The 22,675-nt window shown below is 41.8% G+C and overlaps 1 protein-coding gene across 20 annotated transcripts in view; it reads left to right on the top strand.

Moving 5' to 3' along the window:
• Positions 1 to 22,675, top strand: part of LRRFIP1 (LRR binding FLII interacting protein 1) — a 359,409-nt gene that overhangs the window by 196,201 nt on the left and 140,533 nt on the right. For 8 of the 20 annotated variants that reach the window (XM_029606446.1, XM_029606427.1, XM_029606430.1 and 5 more), the window contains 3 exons: positions 581 to 661; positions 4,837 to 4,881; positions 8,455 to 8,520. The exons of 11 other annotated variants lie outside the window; for them this stretch is intronic. In XM_029606446.1, coding sequence (XP_029462306.1) covers positions 581 to 661; positions 4,837 to 4,881; positions 8,455 to 8,520 — 192 coding nt within the window. The remainder of the gene's footprint in view (positions 1 to 580; positions 662 to 4,836; positions 4,882 to 8,454; positions 8,521 to 22,675) is intronic. One more of the 20 variants, XM_029606431.1, reaches the window with a different exon arrangement.

The raw sequence follows: 22,675 nt of genomic DNA, 5'->3' as shown, positions 1-22,675 counted from the left end.
TTTCACATTTACAGTTGTATTATTACTGTAAGTATGTCTGGAAGGTTTCTATGGTTTCATTGTGTATTTGAAATAACATGCTGAAAAATAAATAATATGCAGATTCCATTCCTTAGATGGTTTATAGAATACATAGCCCATTTACAACCTACAATAAATATACTTGATATTGAAAACCAGTTAAGATCAGTGGAATGGTAAATAAGTAAGTATAGGATTCTCCATGGCAAGATAGAAGGATATTCAGATGAAAGATATCTTTTTTTTTTGTCCCTCTTACTGATAGGATCCAGAACCCAAATGGTATTAGAGAGAACATCTTGGAAAAAGAGAGAAGAACTTGGTTGTTTTCCATTGATTTGAAGGTCTCTCTTTGTGGAAGTTGTAGAGTTTACATGTAGCACACACTTTGAATATTTCATTACTAATTCTACAGATGTTATGGAAGACTAAGTAAAACTGAATGTTATATGCTGTGTATATGAGGTTAGGTTATAAATTATCCTGTTAAAATGACTTTACCATTCTCTCTGTTTTTCTCCTTTTTTATCTGTTTCTAATATTTTTAATTTTAATACAGGGCAACTACTCCTCTGAGCTGGGGCTAGTCAACAGTAGTCTTCCTTCCAAGTCCCAGACTCCCACCCAGAATGGAAATCTGGTCTGTCTTTCTCTGTTTTTCGTTTTCTTCTGATTATAAATCTTTTTCTTCTGGAGTAAATTGAAACTGGGTAATACAATCTCATCTAGTCAGAAGGTGCTTAAGGCTTTGCCCATATTTGAGGTTGTATGAAAATTATTTTCCAGACACAAAAAAAGCATATTTGTGTTTTGGAAGCAAGGTGCTGGTTGTGAATAATTTGGGAATGTCATCCTTAAAACCAGCCCTCATGGTTTATGTTTTTAGGAATATGTAATTCCCGCTAGCCACTTGGTAGCAGGGCATCAGTGTTATAGTATGTATATTACAGTAGAACACATTCCAGCTACCATATTTCCCACATAGAGAAGCAATAGATATGATGAATATTCCCTCCCTGTGCAAGAAATACCTGTGTGTTGGCACATAATTCATTGCATTGTTATTCTCCGTTATTGGGTGTATGTATTCATTGCACCTTTGATGTGGGCTCTTCAGTTTCAGTTTTCACAGACCTCAAACAGGTCTGATTTTCGGGGTAACCAAAATATGCAAATATACTTGACTTTTGGACCAAATATATAAAATATATCTGTGGAATATTCACTGGGCTGTTCTGAAACCAGACCTGTTTACAGGAACTAAGAAGGAGTTGATGAACCCTGCTGAGCCAAAGGGTACATTTTATAGTCTATAATGTAATGACATTTGCTATTGAATGGTTAATGGATTTTTCCGATTCTCTCTGTGTTCCCAAGTTTCTCTGTCTTTCACCCTCTCGTACTATAAAGATGTCTTATACTCAGAAATTTCAAAAGGAATGATTAAAGCTATAGTGTCCTCAAGAGATATATTCAAAAGGGCTTTTTAAGTCTTTCCTCATCCCCAGAAGACATTTTCTGTATTTCTTTACTCCAAATTTCTGTTATGCCAAGTACATATTTAATATTGCTAAATCTGTCTTCTCATCTTTAGCTGTTTTGGCCAACAAACATTCTGTAATGCAAGAGAGGCATGGTTATAAAATACAAAATTATCAGCTCTTTTCTAAATGTTTGATAGCCAGTAGTGTTTCTAAGTGGCAGAGGTAGAGCATTCCCCAGGGTGGGGCCCACAATTGAAAAAGCTCTGGCAGGAATGGTTTGTAAGTGACAAGTTTTAACAGTGGGCACCATTAACAGTCTTTTATCAGCAGATCTTAAGGCGCCCTAGGGAAGGTATTGTATTCATTTATTAGCTAGACAGACTGGATTAAAACACAACCACATAATGCATAGGAATAAGTAGGAAAAACCTAGGTTTTTACCTTTCTCCTGAAGGCTAAGAGATTTGGCTCTCACCTCAGCTCATTAGATGCTTTGTTCCAAAGTGTTGGTGGTGGCATGGAAAACATCCTTGCTCTTTGCTGGGTGTGCGCCTCACCACACATATCCTTAGAATGCTTAACAGTCTACCATGGCTAGAGCTAAGCTCTCTACCAGGTTGCTATCACTCTAATGAACCCCCTAAAGAAGATAATTTTCAAAAGGACTTCTGCAGGGAAAACAGTGTATTACATGCAGATAGATATCGCCTTTTACAAAATTGCCTGCTGAATATATAGTAACCTTATATGTGTATATCGTGTTTGCACATAAGTTTACCTAGATTGAGTAGAGATTTTCCTGGGGCTCGAGATGAAGAGGGATTTGGACTTGCACATATACTTTTGGATTTTAAAAAGTATTTGCATAACTTTTCATGAAAAATTTGTACAAATGCTTTATCAGGTGTATTTTGTGTGAATGCATTTGGTGGGATCATTTTCAAAGCAGACTTATGACATAATTCCATTTTGACAATTGATGTAACTTGCTTATATTTGCCACCTTTTTTATGCATGATGTTACAAAATTACCCCCTAAATTGGCGGGCTGTTGCCCCTCAAGAGTATGAGAAGCCAGGGTAAGGAGTTTAAATTTAATTCTAGCTACACCTGGTGGCCAGTATAGTCTACCGATCAAAGCTGTGGCACTTGCTGTCTTAGCAAATCACAGAATGATCCTTGCTACAATGTTATGTATGATTTTTAGCCCAACGCACTTTTGCATGCAAACTAACATATGTAACATTGTATATGTAACATTGTAATTATCCAGCAATTTGAGATTCACTGTTTAGGGCTTAGAGAGTGGGAGAATAGATAGGCTGTCAATTGTGTGAAATGCAGGTAAGCCCAGCCTATCGTCAGACCCTATCTTCATAATCTTTCTTTTGGCTGTTCAGCTTGCTTTCCAACAACCTGGATGCAATTGCTGTAAGATAATTATTCATTTGGCTTATCACAGCACCCATATCCTTTTCCAGAGGGATGCTGAGTTGAATGTCTTTGGCACAAATATGATTAAATAGCCAAATAACTGGATGTTCATTCCCTAAGGTTGCATACAGATATTAAAACTCAATGGAAACGTGGAGGATCCTTGTGGTAAGCCACAGCTGATCGAGTCTCCTTGGTAGAATCCAATTGAATTGTCCCAAACGGAGACAAACAACCTGAGTAGCCCACCCACCAAGCCCACTGATCTACATCTATCCAAGGGAATAGAATGGTCAATATGATTAAAGGCGCTCTGTAAGGTCAAAGTGAATCAGCAGAGGAGATTCATTCCTATCCTAGAGGCAAAGGGAATCATCTAATATAGAGGCCAGTGGTGAGTCAGTATTGCATCCCAGATGAAGTACTGATTGGCTAGGAATTGAACCATTAGTATTCTCTATAAACACTGCTACAACCTTCACTGTGATCTTCTCTAAATAATGGAGGCCAGAAATAGAGTAGTAATTATAAAGCATTAATGGATATAAACAATCCTTCTTAAGAACTTGAGTAACAATGGATGTCTTAAGGATAGCTGGTAAATGGCCTTCATCTAGATAGGAAATGGCAATTTCTCCTAGCCACATAAGGATAGGATCAAACAAATACTTTATTTTAGAAGGACAAGGATCCAAATTCAAGTGCTCTTGGTCTGACCTAGAATATGTTTAAGAGCCTGCAAGGACAATGGGTCAAACTTAACTAATGATAAATCGACAGGAGAGAAGTCTGCATCCCTTTCCATCAGATGTGAAACACACCCTAATTTCAGTCTTGAGCAACTTTTGGCAGCTATCTTCAGGTTCAGGTCATTTTGTAACCCATTGATTTTATCCAAAAAATAAGCAGCCAAGCACAGCACCTCAGGGAGATGATATTTACCCAGCAAATTTCAAACTACACAGACTAGGCCTATAGGATGTTTGCCTGTCCTTAGAACAGAGCTAGTACAGTAACTTCTTTTGGCATTAAAGTCATGAAGAGATATTGATTAGCAGACCTTTTCTCCATTTAACTTTATCAACAGAGCTTTGGCTCCTGAGCCAGCACTGTTCCAGACAGTGAACGACTGCTTGCACTCTTATAACTTAATTGGTGAACCAGGAGAGAGATTTTTTTTCCTCTGACCTACTGATCTTTTTCAAGTGAGCGATTTTTATCAAGGGCACAGTGCAATTTACTATTCCACTGATCTACTAAATTGTCTACAGTCGATTCATCTATTTCTATCAAGTTGATTCCGTTAAGACTGCATAGCTCTTGAACATCATTTTTCCTCAGGGAAACAGATTATCTAAAGGTGAGATTTAGATAAACTAATAAACAATTACTGAACCAAAACATGGTCAGATCAAGGAACCTACCTCTGTTCCTAAATTGTAATGAGTCAAATATTAAATCTAGCGAATGCCCCACCTCACGAGTGGGGGACCTCCACAATGTTTCAGTTCACGCATAGCTAGTGCCAGAAGAAAATTCAGGGTGCTAGTGCAATGCTGCATGGCTACATTGGGATTAAAACCTTCTAGGACAACAAATGTGGGAAATCTCAATAAGTAATTCCTGTACTTTGTGTAGGTCATTCTATCCCAAACCTGGTGGGCAATACATCAACAAGACACTTAATAGGGAAGGAGAGGTTAAACCTAACCATGCACATTTGCTTTATTGTAATTTAATAATTTTTAGTGCTGATCATGTTTACAAAATTCCTATTCAAAACCCTGTACAGTATACATTAGGAAGAAACCTCCCCCACCTCATGCACATACGCACACGTTCTTTTCTTTGGTTTCCATAATACTCAATAAGGCAGATTTGTGACTATTTCCTGCAGCGCTCCTTGATGTCCAGTGATGCTCTGCCTTCCAGAAGTTCCAGGGTTGGTGTTCTTTCACTTTCATTGCATCCCAGATGTCACAATGTGTTCTCCCTTCCTCTTTTCCTCTAGAGCACCAGTTTCTCCTCCGTTATATGTCTTGTTTTGGGCTTGCAAGTTATCAAGTGCATGAATAATGTAGTTTATTCCTAGGTTCCTATGGCATGCCATCATTTTTAACACATAACCCATTGAAATAGAATGCTTGTGTGCCTATCCTGACAAGGGCATGATAGCGTATCCTGCATTTTATATTTTCACATCCATATCTGTTCAATTGCACTGTACTTCTGGTCAGAAAGAGATAGAATCAGTACTGGGTAGATTTTAAAGGTGAAAAGTCAAGTTTGCTAAGAAAGAAAGAGAATAAATGACATTCAATATTTTTTTCTAAACATTATTTATACTATAAATATGCCTGTTCATTAGGTAATGGATACAAACTTTGGTGAGGCAAATTGTGTTCTGGTAATTTGATACTCCTTATTTTACAGACAAAGACCAATATTTTTCCCCATCTTACCCCTGCTCCATGCACAGAGATGAATCTGAGCCTGCTAGTTTTAAAGTCAGAATACCAAAGCTGTTGTGATTTTTTTAAATGTAGCACTTATACACAGTGTTATAGATGTCAAGTGTAGATACGCTGATACAGAGATAAAAAGAACACTTAATGGAGGTCATAATGATACAGTAGTTAGTGGTCCTTTCCTCAGAGAGACTCTAACTTAAGTTGGAAGTAAGAGAGACATACAAGAGATATAGCTAGGACATTTTACTGGGAAGCAAATGCCTTCCTGTTTGGTAGATAGTTTGTCTTTTCTATTAGTTATCGTCAAATTATTTTTTTATTGATTTTTCAAAATAACCCTTACATTTAGAGTAAATCAACTGAGGCTAATTTTCAAAGGGACTTCTGTGGGTAAAGTAGTGCTTTACCCACAAAAATGGCCCTTTAGAAAATTGTGTGAAAGATATTTATTTATTTTATTTATTTATTTAAGGCTTTTATATACTGACTTTCTTGATACAAATCAAATCAACTCGGTTTACATCGAACAAAGTGGTTAACTGTAGCCAATTAACAAAAGACATAGATTGAAGAAGCAAAAAAGTTACATTATAACAGGGGCGCAAAAAACTGGGGATAGGAAATAAAGAGGGGAGAGCAGAGATAATTAACTTTTTACAGAAGATGGTGTTGGAGGGAGGCAAAAGGAGCCCACCACATTGTGACGTGTATGAGTACTTAGAATTGTTTCCATCTACTGTGATTAAACAAAGTCTAAGTCAAGCTGTTGGCTTAGGAACAGGGAAAGGCTCGACAGAAATGATACACATAGTATCATTTAAAATCAAAAAGTATGTATGTCCTAGCCCCGCCCAGATATGTGCAGAGAATTACACACACACACACACTCACACTATGGTGGTAATTTTCAGAGGTTCCGTGTGTAATTTTAACATACATAGCAATTTTCAAAAACCATTTATGCATGCAAAATGAACTTTACACGGGTAAATCCTATAGACAATTCAATGGCACATGTAGCAATTTTCAAAAGCCCACTTACACAGGTAAATTGCATTTACACGTGTAAAACCCATTTTTAAGCAAGTAAATGCTTTTGAAAATCAAGCCCTATATGAATATATGAGTTTCAACGGGTAGAGGCTGGGCAGGGCTAGGACATACATACTTTTTGATTTTAAAAAGTGTGCGTGTAAAATCTCTTACAAAACTATGTGTACCAAATAGCAGGTGCATGTAGTCTTGCAGGATAATTTCAAATGAGGCAAATAATCATGAGTTTGCTCTGAAAATTAGTGTAACTTACGCACATAATTTGCCAGCTAACTTACACGTAATGTTACAAAATTTACCCCCTTGCGTTCAGGCAGATTTCAGACTCATGTCATTATGGCCTGTTACCCTCTTTCCTTAAAGCTGTGGTAAATTTCCTTTCTTATCCACTCCACTTTTTTTTCCCAGCTTCTAGTTTGATACTCATTGCATTGCCACTTATTGTAGCTGCTTGCTATCATCACTGCTTTAAAGCCAGTGTGACTGGCTTACTCCTAACACAATGGTAGTAATGGAATTATTCTGTAGTAACTTTGATAGCATTTTGATAGTAGTTTGACTACTAACCCTCTTAGGCCTAGATTCATCATTCTGCTACAAAAGGGGCGGGGGTGGGGGGAGTGGGGTGATAGTGTGCACCCGGCCGCATCGTGACCATGCGGCGGCCACAGCGCACACTATCCCCCCTGTACCGCCAGTGGAAAAGGTGGTGTTATTTCCGGCACTACTGCCGGCGATTATCGCCCGCAGCGATATCTGAATGAAAAGTTTTCTAACCCCGCCCTAAGCCCTCCCCTTTCCCTCATTTAAATGCTAATGTCGCGATGCAGTAGTTATTGTGTGCACTAGGGCGTTATCACGTGCGATAAGGCCACATCCCGTTTTAATGAATGACCCTGTTAATTTGTAATGGAAGTTCTAATAAAAAGAATCAGTCACCCAAGTGATTAAGTATTCAAGTATGAAGGTTTTATTTACTTTTATTTATTCATTTACAATTTCTTATTAATCGCTTCCCCAACTCGCAAGATAGAATTGCCCAAAGCGATTTACAATCAAAACATGCATAATATTAAAAAAAGAAGAAAGATAATACAACATAAAAAACAAATAGTATTTCCCAGTAGACCTAATGAAGGCTCCAGAAAACAGAGATTCATCTTTCACATAAGTAACTGAGAAACATAGGTTTCATTTCCTCTTAGGTTAGAGTTTCCAGGAACAAGGACACTTCTCCCAATAGATTGGATGGATCATCTTTTCAAGAGATACATCTTATAAGAATAGTATCCCTCCCCAAACCTGTGAAAAGTTGATGTCATTTTTTTAATGGTATGCCAATGAAGTGATTAGCCATGGCAGTTATGTTTCACATCAGTGATTTTCAAGCCATTTCTTGGACCCACCTAACTAGTCTAATATTCAGGATGGCCACAATGTATATGCATCAGATTTACATGCACTGTTTTCATTGTATGCAAATATATTTCATGTATATTCATTGTAGATATCCTGAAAACCAGACTAGCCAGTTGGGTCCTAAAGACTGGGTTGAGAACCACTGGTCTATATTGCAAGATAAAGGATAGCACTGCCATGCTGTTAAATTAACATTTCTCAATATGTAGTGTCTGTCTTGACAACTGAGAGTCTGACTTTGATCGCCTGCCTATACATAATCAAACTCTCAGGTCTAAAAGGTAGGTTTGTCTGAAATGGAGCTCACTACTGCATGCAATACTTCTACTGGTATTGTTTATGCAGAGATCATGTTTGAATACTTTGTGAATCCTTTGTAGCACCTCCTTTCCCTGGAACTCTGTTTGGGGTTTCCTATTTCCTGCATGCTGTAGATACCCTCTTAACATATTACTTTTGCATAGTTTTGGCATGACTCCTTTCACTGTGTGATGTTTTAGTGTGATGTTTGTATCCCAGTTCTTTCTAAAGAAGTGCCTAGCTGTGAATTTTGACTATTGTTTTTATTGTAGGCATCTCTGTTTGATGAAAGCATTTACAGTGGAAGTCGTCGGTATAGTGCCCCTAGTTCTCGTGCTGTAAGATGGTTTCTGCTTTTTCTTGTTGGCTTGCTACTAGTCCTGTTTTTTGTGTGTGAATCACTCAAAGATAACTCTTCCTGTTCAATAGAAAGTTCTGTCTGTAATAATACATTATTTGTCATTATTCCTACTTTATACCTTGTGAAAACATTTTGTAAATGGACTCTAGAGCTCTTTGAATGGAGTGAATTTTGCCATATTCAAATGCAATGGATATTCAAGAAATTGACTTGATTTTAAACTTCAACTGAATTCAGAGGTTTGGTTTTGCTGTCTATGCTAATTTTGCACTGATTTTCCAGTAATGTGTATTGTTTCCTAAATTTGGTGCTTTTCAACAAAATTTGCTGGATATCCATGAAATATTTGGCATATCTTAGCAGGTTTTAAATATTTTTGAATATAAACTTGGGGCAGTTACTCAGCTCTACTTATAAAGGGCAAGTAGGAAGTGCATACAAGTCTGCTCTGGCTTATGTGGTCCTTAGGTAGAGAATCCACATGTTAAGGCCTCTAGTGGCCTTGCAGTGCTGTGCAGGTTTTGCATATCAATGACAGTTGACACATTGGCAGGAACATATTTCCTTTTTCACTAGGACTCCGCAAGTCTCTCTCCAAGGAAGTCAGGCTTTGAATTTATTGATTTGTCTGGTATAGGTGCATCACCTGCCCACCAAAAGCCTAAGCTCCACAGACCCAGGAAGCAGAATTTCAGCAGTTCTTCTAGAACAGATATATAAATAGGTACAGGGGCTATTAGGGATGTGCATTCGTTTCATACGTTTCAGACGTTTCCTATACAAGCATGTAATATAAAATGTATGAAACATATGAAACGAATGCACATCTAATTGGCATATAATGGGAAATGTATGAAACGGATTAAATGAATGAAATGAATGCACATCCCTACAGGCTATAGATAAATAAATGGATACATTATTCAATAAAAGTACAACACAGCATAGGTATGATTACAGTTTAGAGTTTAAATAAGTCTGGGATACATCAGTGGTTGGGAATGAGGTAGGTAGAAGATACATTTGCATATTAAAGATGTGAAAAGGTAATCTATGAAGAAACTAAAAGGCTGCTTCAGCTTGGCACAGGGCTCAGAACTATGGTAACAGGAACCATTGAATGTATCCTGTTTTGTTTTTTAAAGTGGGAACTGTATGAATGTGAATAATGTCTGTCTATCACTGAAGATATGACCTTTCAATCTGGGGAAGTTAGAAGTTACAGTTATGCACCCAAGCAGAATCTGTTATCAGAAGTGTTGCAAATGACTTCATATGCTTCATATGCTAGTATTTGGTCCATTCATATTGACAAGTGTCACACTTTATATCGTTCACATACAGAACATTACTGAATTGTAAAAATAACAGTGAAGTATTTAATCAGTACAAGGATGGATACTGCTACTCGTTGGCTAAGTACTGCTAATGCATGGTGAACATAGTGCAAACTTTTCCATTTCTGTTTACCCTCTCTGGTATAATACTGTATACTAGTAACATCATAATTACTTCCCTTTGGCCTATAGAAATGATTGCAAAGTTAGTGACTAAAAAGGCCTTTAATCTCTTGCCCGAAATAAAGCTGTACTGTTAATATTTCAAAGTGTGTTTAGTAATAGGCACTCCTTTTCAGTTACAATGCTTATGTTTCAGCTGTTCCTCTGCAGTCCTCCAGGACCTCTGGGAGCAGCCAGTACCACAGATTAGATTGGCTGCACTGGATTTGGTTGGTTGGCATGCCACTCATGACATCATGAACTATTTAGCACAGACCAATGAGATATATCATTCTGTGTGATGTCATAATTTACACTAATTCAAATATAGCTGCTCCCAGGGATTCAGGAGGGTTACAGAAAAATATTTGAACTAATCAAATTACCACAACCTTGAAGTAAATTAATTAAAGCAAAGCATTTTACACAATGCATGGTTGGATTAGATTTTCTTTTAAAATTCAACATCCCCATGTGCCAGTTGTCAAAGCAAGGACATTTAGAAAAGGCCACTCTACAGCATATTTGAAGAGGACCAGTAGTAAATAGGGAATAAGCTGAAGAATCGGTTTCATGTGTTCCTTTAAGCAGCTCTGAGGATGAAAGAAGAGCATAAAACCTGTCTTTCTCTCTAGGTGCAAGTTCAGCAGTCAGCGGGTCTGTTGCTGGTGTTTTATATATAGAACATTAAAAGCACAGCTTTGCAGCTGGCCAGCGGCTCAGTGGTTATATTTTCTTGCCCAGTTTCTACAATTATATGTAATAATGTCTTAGAGTCTCTGGAGAGGATGGCTCTGTAACAGTAGCACAGCAGGGACTGGCACTCTCTGTGGAGTTATCACTATCTTATGCTGTGGAGGGAGCTTGGGAACCACTGTTTGCTCTGCATGATTCAGGGCTGCTAAAACAGATTTTCAGAAGCTGCCCTGGCCTTGTCCTATTGTCTTTAAAAAGTTCCACCTCTGTTACTTCTCTGTAAAAATCCAAAAACCTAAGTTTTAATCTGTCACTGGGCAGTGAAACTGATTTATAAGCATGTATGCTGTTGAAGGAAGAAACTCAGCTCAGCTTTTATAAGTAATTTTAAGAACATAAGAGCTGCCATGTTGGGCAGCCAAGGAATATCAAGCCCAGCATCCTGACTTAGACAGTGGCCGGTCTAACTCTCAAAAAGTAGATCTTTCTGCTTCCTCACTCCCATAGATAGTGATAACCTTTTTTTTTATAATCTACCTGGCTAATCATTTATTTATATTTTTAATAAATGAATTAAATAAATAATCATGTTTATGAACTTTTCCGCCAGGAACTTGTCTAAACCTCTTTTAAACCCCGCTATTCTAGTCTCCTTGACCAAATCCTCTCAGCTAGTGGAGATGGAAGACACGCCCTTTTTCCGATGACATCATCCCCGTGTACAAGGGAAGTGGGGCCTTAGGCAGTTACCAGTAGTCTCTCTCTCCAGCAGTTGCAAACATGTGGGTAATTCTATCTGGATTTCCTCCCAAGGTCTAGGTTAGGCCTTGGCCTGGCTGAGACTTCCTGCATCTGGGGGCAACAGTTCTTAAGGGCTGATTTCCCCAGTGGGGCTTGCATCCCAGGAATTCTTTTCCTGGTTGAATGAGCCCTTGGCGCTCCCAGGTTTTCGGAACCTGGCAGAGCTAGAGAAGCATACGACCCTTGCATAACCTGAGAGGGTTCTTGAGACTTTACCTCCCCTCCCCTCCAACTCCCTTCCTCCCTGCTTCAAACTGCTGCATAAAGCTCATTTGTAAAAAAAAAAAAAAAAGGAAAGAGGAGAGAGAATGGGCCATGTCATTCCAGCAAGCAGCCACCCAGTCACGGATGTTATTGTTAAATGTTTTATTGTTATTGAGAAAGCAGAAACAAATTTTCCCTATTACATACCATGTAAGATAATCATAAACCAAGAAATAGCATATAATTTGTATACCGCCCCAATCATTACCCTACCTTCAGAATATTGCAACCCAACACCTTCCCTCCCATCCCTCCATTGTAAGATATTGTATAAGAAATGAGCAGGTCTAGAAAAATAATGGAAAAGATAGCAGGTTTAAAAGCTTATGATGATAAAAAGGAAATCAGTAATAGTCAAGTAGGGATAAGTAAAAAAAAAAACAAAAAAACCCCACAAAAAACCTCTGGAAGCTCTGTTTTTTCCTTCATTGGGACATGAATAGGGGCCACAGCTATGCAGCTTGTGAGCTTGTAGCACCAGATGTCTCAAGTGTCATGGGCTCCTTTTGCCCCGTCTGTGATGGCAATTTGGGGCCCGCAGAAATGGAGACAATCATGGCAGAAGTTTCCCTGTCAACAGAGCAGGGTGTTCAGTCAGGTGCCTGCAGGGCACACTGCTTCCCCAAAATTTAGCTTCCTCAGATTCATCTTTGGAGGTCTATTCTGCAGGGGTTTGGGATGGAAGCCTCTTACCCCCTATCGGGAGGCCCATAGGAACCTTCCTGGGACTTACCTGTGGCTTCCCAGTTTGTGTTTACTCCAGACCTTATTTTACTTATGCATGAAGCTTTCTATGCTATGCAGAAGCCTGGGACTGGATCCTCAGCTGTCCCTGGACTTGTTAGCCCAGTAGAACATAAGAAGTTGGCTCTTACATGGCCAAGAAATACCCAGGGGCCCTTGGGCTGCTCTCCCTCATTGGCCACCCCAGAATCCCTTTAGGAATCGTGGTCAAGCAATGACATTGACCACAGCAGTCCTCTAGGTTCTCTGGAAGATGAGGAATGCTCCTCTGAGAAGAAATAGTCCACAGTAATAAGGCTGTTTCATAAGGAGGAAATATCAGTATTGATCACTAAGGTGATAGCTGCACTCAAAATGTCTGGCATCAATGTTGAGGAACTTACTGAAGGAGAAAGGCTTCAAAGGCCCAAAGACCTTTCCCCTGCTTGGGCCTCTGAAGCATATGGTATTGGTAGAATAGGAAGTTCCCGAAGGGAGTCTTAAAAGTAGTAGGGTTATGAATAAGTTGCATCCCCTACCAGTGAAGGGCAAGAACAGTCTCATGAGAATTCACAGGGTGACTGTGCTGGTATCCATTGCAGCTTGCAAAAGGACTATCCCAGGAGAGATGGCTCTCCAGGCCATTTTAAAGCAGGCTTTTTCCACAAATGCCATGATAATACAGTCTTCTGTCTGTGGAGTGTATGTAGCCCGGGCAGTGATATGCTGGATCCAGTAGCTTCCAGAAAATGCAGATGCCACTTTTGGAGTTAGGCGTGGCATTCTTAGCTGACACCATGTGTGACCTAGTTAAGATTTCCTCCTATGCCTTGACCTCAGTAAATGCAGCTCGGAGATTCCTTTGGCTGCGCAACTGGGCGGAAGATTCCACATCCAAGATTTGCCTATGCAAACTCCCCTTTAAAGATGGTTTACTTTTTTGAGACGAACTTGAAACGTTAGTCAAGGATTTAGGAGAATTCAAGCCCCAGAGACTCCCAAAAGATAAGTTCCAGTTGAGGGCACGAGGAGCTAGAGTGTTCCCACCTTAGAAATTTTTGAAGATTTATGTCTGGCAAGCAACCCCTTCCACAGATTGTTCAGAGTAAAACCCACTCCTTTCTGAAATGCCATAAAGCCAAAGGCTGATTCCTCAGGAGCAGCTGGTGGTAGCCAGCCACCCTAATAAGATTAAGTGGATCCTTGCAGTGGTAATGCCAGTGGGTGGGCACTCCAGAGGTTTTACAGGGAGTGGACCTGTATTATTTTGGACCAATGGGTCCTGGACATCGTGCAGAGAGTATACTCATTTGAACTGGCTTTGCACATCACCTTCCAAGAAAGAGGCAATAAAGGATACCTTGTCAAGGCTGCAGAGCCTGGAGGTCATAGTTCCCATCCCATTTAAAGATTAAGGCCTGGGAAGTTATTTAATTAATTTTGTATTCCCAGAAAAGGATGGGTCATTTCGTCCTTTCCTGAAATTAAAGAGAGTGAACAAGTGTCTCCGGCTGCCCCCGTTTCCAAATGGAGGCCCTTTACTCTATAATGGTGGCAGTGAGAAAAGGAGAATTCTTTTCATCTGTGGATCTAGTAGAGGCTTATTTTCATATTCATATCTGGGACACCCACCAGAGGCTCCTTCACTTCTGCATCCTAGGAAAGTATTTTTAGTAACAGACCTTGCCAAAGGTTATGATGGTTATGGCTACAGTTCTCCAAAAGCAAGGTATAATAATGTACCCTTATCTGAACAACTGGCTCATGAGAGCCAGGTCCTTTCAGGAGAAACAACTGGCTTCAGCCACAGTGGTCCATCTCTTGGAACAGTTAGGTTGGGTAATATATTATGCAAAGTGCAATATAAGTCAGTCCCTAGAGTTTTTATGGGCCCTGTTCAACACGGCAGAGGGGGGAACTCTCCCTAACTGAAAAGATGATCACCAAATTGGTGTCCCATGTATAAACCTTCCAGTCTTAGAGGGCACCCAAAATTTGGTGGACTGCCTTCAGCTCTTGGGCCTTATGGTAGCCACCTTAGATTTGGTGATGTGGGCCAGAACTTTTATGCGCTGCTGCAGTGGTCTCTATTGATGTGGTGGACCCCATAGCCTGAGACTATGAGTTTTATCTTCTAGTGCCTCTCTGGTAAGAAGGAGCCTGAAATGTGGGTTGAAGCCCTCAAATCTATTGAAAGGAATAGACCTAGAAACACCCCCCCACCCCCGACTGAGACATTATAATCTCACATGCCAGCACACCTAGCTGGGGAGCTCATTGTCAAAGTCAGATGTCCCAGAGCTGCTGGTTGAAGATGGAATCTTTCTGGTTCATAAACAGATTCTAAACAAAAGCTGTCAGATTTATCCCTTCAATGTTTCTTCAAAGGGAGGGAGTGTGCATACTTTTAGATAATACCATAGCAAGGACATATGTGAATAAACAAGGGGGCACTCACAGCTTTATGATGGCACAGGAAGCAGGCTTGTTATTCACATGGGCAGAATGAAATCTGCCTCATCTCTCAGTGTCTTACATTACAGGAGCAAAAATATTCAAAATAACATTCTCAGAAGAAACAGGCTAGATCCCAAGGAATAGGAGCTCAGCCAGGAAGTCTTCCAGTTGGTAGACTAATGGAGCCCCCCATTCATGGATTTAATGGCAACCTGAGTGAACTCCAAAGCTGGCATTTTTTTCAGTCAGTAGAAGAAAGTGGGCTGCAGCAGGATAGATGCCTTGATCAGTTTGTGGCCAAAGACAGGCTACTTTGCCTTCCCACCCTGGACCCTTATAGGCAAGATTATAAAGAGGATAGCAGATCACTTGTCAACAGTAAACCTGGTGGCCCTGAATTGGCCAAGAAGACTTTAGTATACAGAACGTATAAGGCTACTATCCAGGACCCCTCTGCATCTTCCCAAGGAACATGGACTGCTATGGTAGAGCCCAATGCTGATGGAAGACCTGGCTTCCTTTTGTCTTAAGGACTGGCCATGGAAAGGGTTTATCTGTGCTAGAAGGGGTACCCCGCCAGCACATCACTCCATGGCGTCACAGTGCAGGACAGGCCCTCTTGCCTGCTATATAGCACAGACTGCACATAATGTAATATTCTTTATGGATAGGTGGGCCGGATAAAACTTGGTGACGGCCGAATTTGGCCCACAAGCCAATAGTTTGCCCACCCCTTCTCTAGATGGTACAGAGACTGAGTCCATGTGCCCTAGTACACTCAGTCAATGAAATAAAATAAGAAGGGAAAATCTTACTCAAACAGGGAACCAAATAAAAGGCAGGAAGGGTGGAAATACTTCCTCCTCAAATAAAAAAAAAAAAAAAAAGGTTTCCAAAACCATGGACAAAAAAATAGGGGATAAGGCACTCTGTCTTTATTTCTTTATCCATGTCTAAGTCCCAGAGACCCCGGAGTCTTGTCCCACCAAAATAATCAAAACAAGGTACAGCAAAGGAAATGCTACCCCATGCCTCCAGCCGCCGCCACGACCAGACCCACACCTGCCTCCCACGACCGGACCCATGCCTGCTGCCGCCACCACAACTGGACCCGCTCCAGGTGCCTCCTACCTTCAGCCCAACCGCGTCCCACCCAGCCACCGACGTCAGTTCCAGCAGACGGAGGGCCTTTAAGGCCGAGGCGGCGTCGCTGGCCTTGTTTTTCTCCTCCCTGAGGAGCAGGCCCTCAGGGAGGAGAAATAAGGGGCAGGCCCTTAGTCGCGCCAAGGAGTGCGACTAAGGGCCTGCCCCTTTTATTCTTCTAAGAAACCCTCTCTAACTACCACCAAACCCAGACTCACTCTCCCACCCACCCCATTGAGTCTATCCTTGCCCCCCACCCTCTGGTCTAAGGACCCTCCAATCTCATGCTCTGCTCACCTTTACTGACTCCCTTCTGCCTCTAAATATATAACCTTTCAAAAATACTCATTGCCTTTCTCTCTTCCTCCACCATGGAAGCTTTTCCCATCCCCAAGATCTCACCCCGTGCCCCCACCCTCAGATTGCCTCTCAAAATTTACTCCTCCGCCTACACAAGATCTCTCATTCCCATAATGAAATCCCCTCTAACACAATTCCTCGGGCTAACAGCCTTCTCAATTATCCTCTTCAACGCCCTATCCCTCATAAAAAAAACAACCCAATCTTAAACGATATGCTTCTCGAACTTAATCCTGACATTTGTGCTGTTACCGAAACCTGGTTTAAACCTACTGACCTCTTCCTCGTCAAACAATTCCTCTCCCACCTCTATGATATTTTCTCCATTCCTAGAAAAAAGAAACGTGGAGGTGGCCTCCTCCTTGCCGCTAAAAAAACCTTGAATCTCTGACCACAACCTTCCAATTCTGACTCCAAAATTGAATTTGGCCTATTCAAATCACCCTGCCTCCAAATATGCCTTGTATACTTACCCCCTGGCCTCCTAGAAAACAACCCTTCCCCCCTCACTGAATTCATTACAAAAAACCTGAACTTCGACTCCCCAGCCATCATCCTAGGCGATTTCAATCTACACGTCGACTCTTTCCCTCTCACCCATAGCTGTGAAGCCATTCTAAATTCCCTAGATGCCATGGGCTTCAAACAAATTATCAACATTCCTACCCACAAAGCTGGTCACACCCTCAACCTCATTTTCATTAACTCCTTCTTCCACCGTACAGAACCCCCCTCATGCTCAAGAGTCCCCTGATACGATCACTCTTTTATAAAATCATCCCTTTCCATAAACAGACCCCCCCCTCCTTCTAACCACACCTCCTTCATTCAATACAGAAAATCATGCAACCAAGAAGACCTCATCACCTCATCTAACACAGCACTAGATGAACTCGACTGCTCCAACCCAGACCTTGCCCTTAATACTTGGTCGAAAATCATTGCCAACAAGCATTGCCCCCTTATATCTAAACAAGAAACCCTGGTACACCCCTGAACTCAAAAACCTTAAATACACCCTAAGGAATGTTGAGAAAATCTGGCAAAAGGACCCTTCCCCAACTCTCTTTGCCTCCTACAGATCCACCCTTCACAAATACAGAACTGCTCTCCAGAAAACGAAACGGGATTTTCACACCAACAAGATCCACAACTTCCTCTATGATCCCAAAGTTCTTTTCTCCTATGTCTCTGAGCTCACCAAACCCCCTACTTCCCCCCCCCCCCAATTGATGCTGAATCCAAACCTAAATGCAACACCCTTGCTAAATACTTTAATGACAAAATTTCCAACATCATGTTGAACCTTCCACCACCCGACCCTAACTTCCACATCCCCTCTGTCAACATTAACACCTCCATCAACACCTTTGACACCATCTCTGCCTCCGAAACTGAAACCCTCATTAAGAAAATAAAACCCGCAGCCCACCCCACCAATCACATTCCACCCAACACCCTGAAATCGATTTCCTCCACCCTAGCCAAACCCATAGCTGACATCAACTCCTCCCTCACCCAAGGAACTGTCCCAGACATCCTAAAACAGACCATAGTCAAACCCATTCTAAAAAAAACCCAACCTATGCCCCACTAAACCTGCCAACTTCAGACCCATCTCTAATCTCCCCTTCATTGCTAAACTCCTAGAAAAAGTCGTCAACACCCAGGTCTCTGCACACCTCGAAAAACATAGCATTCTCTCCCCCTCACAATTCGGGTTCCGGAAATATTTTAACACCGAAATCCTCCTTCTCTCACTCTCTGACACCATTATCAAAGGTCTTGACAATGGCCAGTCATACATCCTTGCCTTACTCGACATTTCCTCAGCTTTCGACACCAATAGCCACAAAACCCTCTTATGCAGACTAGCTGAGATTGGCTTTACTGGCTCAGCCCTCAACTGGTTCAAATCATATCTTGACAATAGAACTTACAAAGTAAAAACAGAAAACCATGAATCCCATCCCATCAATCTCACCCGTGGGGTCCCCCAAGGCTCCTCCCTGTCATCAACCCTCTTCAATATTTACATGTTGCCCTCTGCCATCTCCTTTCTGACCTTGGCCTAACCCACTACATCTATGTGGACGATGTCCAAATTCTCATGCCTATCACTATCACCGCTTCTCTCCAAACCTGGCAAAACTGCCTATCATCTATTAATCTTCTTCTCTCAAACTTAAATCTAGCACTGAACACCTCAAAAACTGAACTTCTCCTTTTCACCCACAACCCACCCCCTCTCCTCCCTCTGTCCCCCTCCCCTATCCCTCCTCCCCTTTTTCCCACTTACTCCACCAAGCATGAAGCCTAGGCGTCACCCTTGACTGCAACCTCAATTTCAAAAAATGTATTAGCTCCACCCGGAAAGACTGTTATTACAAACTCCATGTCCTTAAAAACTTCAACCCCTCCTTCATATAAACGATTTCACACGGTTCTCTAAGCAGTAATTTTCTCCAAGATTGATTACTGCAACACACTCCTTCTTGGCCTTCCAGCTGCCTCTCTCAAACCTCTGCAGATGCTCCAAAACTCCACTGCCCGTATTCTCACTAACTCTCGAAAATGCGATCACATCACTCCCATCCTAAAAGACCTACATTGGCTCCCCATCTCTTCTAGAATTCTATACAAGTCCCTCACCTTAATCCACAAAACCCTCTACAACCCAGACATGCAATGGCTAAACAAATCCTTATACCTCCACACTCCCACCAGACTCACCAGATCCTCTTACACCGGCATACTATTCATTCCCCCCACCAAACACACGTACCTCAACTCCACCAAAAACCATGCTTTATCCTTTGCCGGCCCCCATCACTGGAACTCGATGCCCCCTGATATTCGACTTGAGCCTTGCACCCAGACCTTCAAAAAGAAATTAAAAACCTGGCTCTTTAAACAGGCCTTCTCATAACACCCCGCTACTCTTATTTGACAACCTCCTACCCCTCCACTGTACATATTCCCCCTTTTGAGTTAATTCCATGTTATCTTAAACCAGTTATCCTCTAACATCTCCCCCTTTACCTATCTGCTCTTCTCTATCCTTTTCTCTCTTATTTAATCTATCCTTTTCTCTCTTTTCTCTCTTATTTAATCAGTTATTTGTTATAATGTAACTTTTTTCTTCCAGTTTCTCTTCCTCTTCTTCCCTTTCGTTTTATGTAAACCGATGTGATGTCCATACGAACTTCGGTATATAAACGTGTTTAAATAAATAAATAAACTAAGGAAAATCAAACTAAGTATCATTGTCCTGAGATGATGGTAGGGGGTTAATAAACTCTTAGATCACACCATCTGTATCTTCCACAAGTGGTAGCCGAAACCCACATGTACTGCTAATTACATCACTCTGCTCCCTTGGAATAGTCTTTAGAGTAGAGAATTCTTTAAGTTCTGTACATTAGGATCATGCCTTGGATAAACGGTGTATGGATCACCATGAGAGCACAGTGATTTCTTGATGTAGGGCTTCCCAAACCTTTAGCCAATGTGACCCCATTTTAGCACTTGAAAATTCACATGACCCTAGAGGATGACCAAAATTTGCAAGGGTGCATCCCTTCCAACAATCTCACCTTTACACCCTCCCTAGACCCTAGCTTATCCCCTCTCTTAACCTCCACCCTCTTCAGAGGACCCTCTTTCACAAACTCACTTCCTCTCACCTCCTCAGCCCATCCATTCCCTCTCATCCCCTCCATCCTTTTTTGCATCCCTCCTGCTGATCCTCTTTCACCCCCAAGTCCCAGTTATTTCGTTCTCGCCCTTTCACCCCATCCACATCCCCATTCCTTCCTCACTCATCTGTGGTGGACCCTAGGGTTCCGTTACTATTAAGCCCTGGGTAAATACTTGTACCGGTTAGTGCAGTAAGTGAAGAATAATTAGGGAAGGATCCTTTCATATGCAGCCCCTCCCTTTGAGGGTGCTGGAATGGACGTCCCACTTCAGAGGTTTTATAGCAGCGTTCTGCAAGAGTTCTGGAGGCAGTATGTTTGCATTCAGGAGGAGGGATGGAGATTTTATTTAGGATGATTTTTGGGCCTACATTTGGGACTCTGACCCTCCCAGCTGGCAGATTGTAAGGTTGGGGATTTGCCTGCCTGTCCACTCCCTGGTGAGTAAGGGTTTCCTCATGGGAATTTTTTGGACTTTTACAAGGTAAGACCTTGCTGGACACCTGGGCCTTTCCTGGATCGGATTTTGGCCATTGTTGGAAGGGGCTTTCCCAACCACTGGGACCACCACTTTGCCTAATCCAGGAAGGTGGATGGCTGCTTTGCCTGTTTAAAGCTTCCTGCACAGATAGAGGATAATGACTGTAATCAAAGAAAGAACAGTCTGTGTTGCTGGATTCATATTTATTGTGTCATTATTCTCCCAATTCTGAACAGTAAAGTTTTATTTTTGACACTAACCCAGTGCATCCTGCATGATTTTTGGCACATAGCACACAGTGAAGAGATTATCTCTCTTCCAGGGAAATTTCAGTAAGGAGGAAGTCACCCCTGCTTTGGGCCCTGAAAGTTAACCTTCCCCCCCAAAAAATGATCCACACCCTGGGAAAGGGGCACAAAAAAGAACCAGCCAGGGTCACTGCCCCAAAGAGTTGTACATTTGTTTATGCGCCTACTGGGGTGGGGTTATACAACCATCCCCTCTGTCACCTCTCAGACTCACCTCCTTCCCTCCAAACTTTCTCTTACATTGCACCCAGCTGATCCCTTCTCACCTCCCACCTCCTGTTATATCCATCAGTTGATAGTCTGTCATGCCCCTCTCTCCTATTCTCCACAGCCAATTCTCCACATTATCCAACCCTCAAATTCCTCCTGCATATCATCACTCAAATAGCCCCTCCTCTAAACATTCCCTTGACCAGGGTCACTGGCAAAATTTTCCTTTCAGACCTGGGCCAAAGGTGGATAACAACTGGTGGGAAGAGAGTGCAGACTGATGACAGGGACAGCATTTCTCTCTTGAATAGATTCAGTGACCGGTGAGAAGTAGTGGCAATGTCCACTGACCTATTTACACTCCCTCTCGTCAACCTGCTCCCAAGCCAAACAGTAATCTGCAAGCAGTAGCAGCACTACTAATGAAAGTCAGTATGGGGCTTGTGGGCTAGTGCAAGCTCATGGGCCCTGCAGCGGCCCTGAGGCCTCCATGTGCAACTTAACCTGCTAGAGATTCCCTCAGTCCGTCATGCACGATTATTTAGTACCAGGGAGACTTCTTTCTCTATTGCGGCACCCAATCAATGGAACCTTCTTCCTTTTGACCTCAGATCTCTGGAAGACGTTAGGGATATCTGGTTCATCGTTAGGGATATCTGGTTCATTCGACGTTAGGGATATCTGGTTCATTCGACGTTAGGGATATCTGGTTCATTCGACGTTAGCAATATCTGCTTCATCGTGCGTTTAATGATTAATGAAGCAGTATGAATGTTCTCAATCTGCTTGTTAAAGTAAATATGATGACCCAATAATTGAGATTCCATTTTCGGAATTATGCTCTGATGTCTAAAAACATTATCCTTTATGTACCATTAACATTTGGTATTTTGCTTTTTGGTTTCTGTGAAGCTAAAATTTATCGTCTGTATTTTATTTTTGCTTTTATTATGTATGTATCTTTGTATATCGCCTAGGCCTTCTAAGTTTTAGGCGATTAATAAATTTTAATAAATGAAATGAAAATGAATGAAATGTGCAAGACTTCCTATTACAGCAGAAACTCATGCAATGGTAGTTCCACTGCATGATGGCTCACAGGCCCCACGCTGACTTCCACTACTAATGCTGCTGGCACCTGAAGAGTGCTGTCATTGGAGGCACTTGTGACCCCAGCTGAATGTTTTTTGTGACCCCATGTATTGTCCCGATCCACAGTTTGGGAAACCGTGTCTTAGTGGCAAACGGGCGGATTTTAAATGCCCTGCTCGCGTAAATCCCACCCGGATTTACGCGAGCAGGGCCCTTGCGTGCCGGCGCGCCTATTTTGCATAGGCCACCGGCGCGCGCAGAGCCCCGGGACGCGCGTAAGTCCCGGGGTTTTTTAAAGGGTGTGTGTCGGGGGCGGGGCCGAATGACGTGGCGTTTCGGGGGCGGGATGCGGTGTTTAGGGGGTGGGACTGGGGGCGTGGCGCTGCCACGGGGGCGTGGT

Source organism: Rhinatrema bivittatum, chromosome 6 (genome assembly GCF_901001135.1).
Source record: "Rhinatrema bivittatum chromosome 6, aRhiBiv1.1, whole genome shotgun sequence".
In the NCBI taxonomy this organism is placed as follows: domain Eukaryota; kingdom Metazoa; phylum Chordata; class Amphibia; order Gymnophiona; family Rhinatrematidae; genus Rhinatrema; species Rhinatrema bivittatum.
Note: the sequence above shows the minus strand (reverse complement) of the source record. Positions and strands in the feature narration are given on the sequence as shown.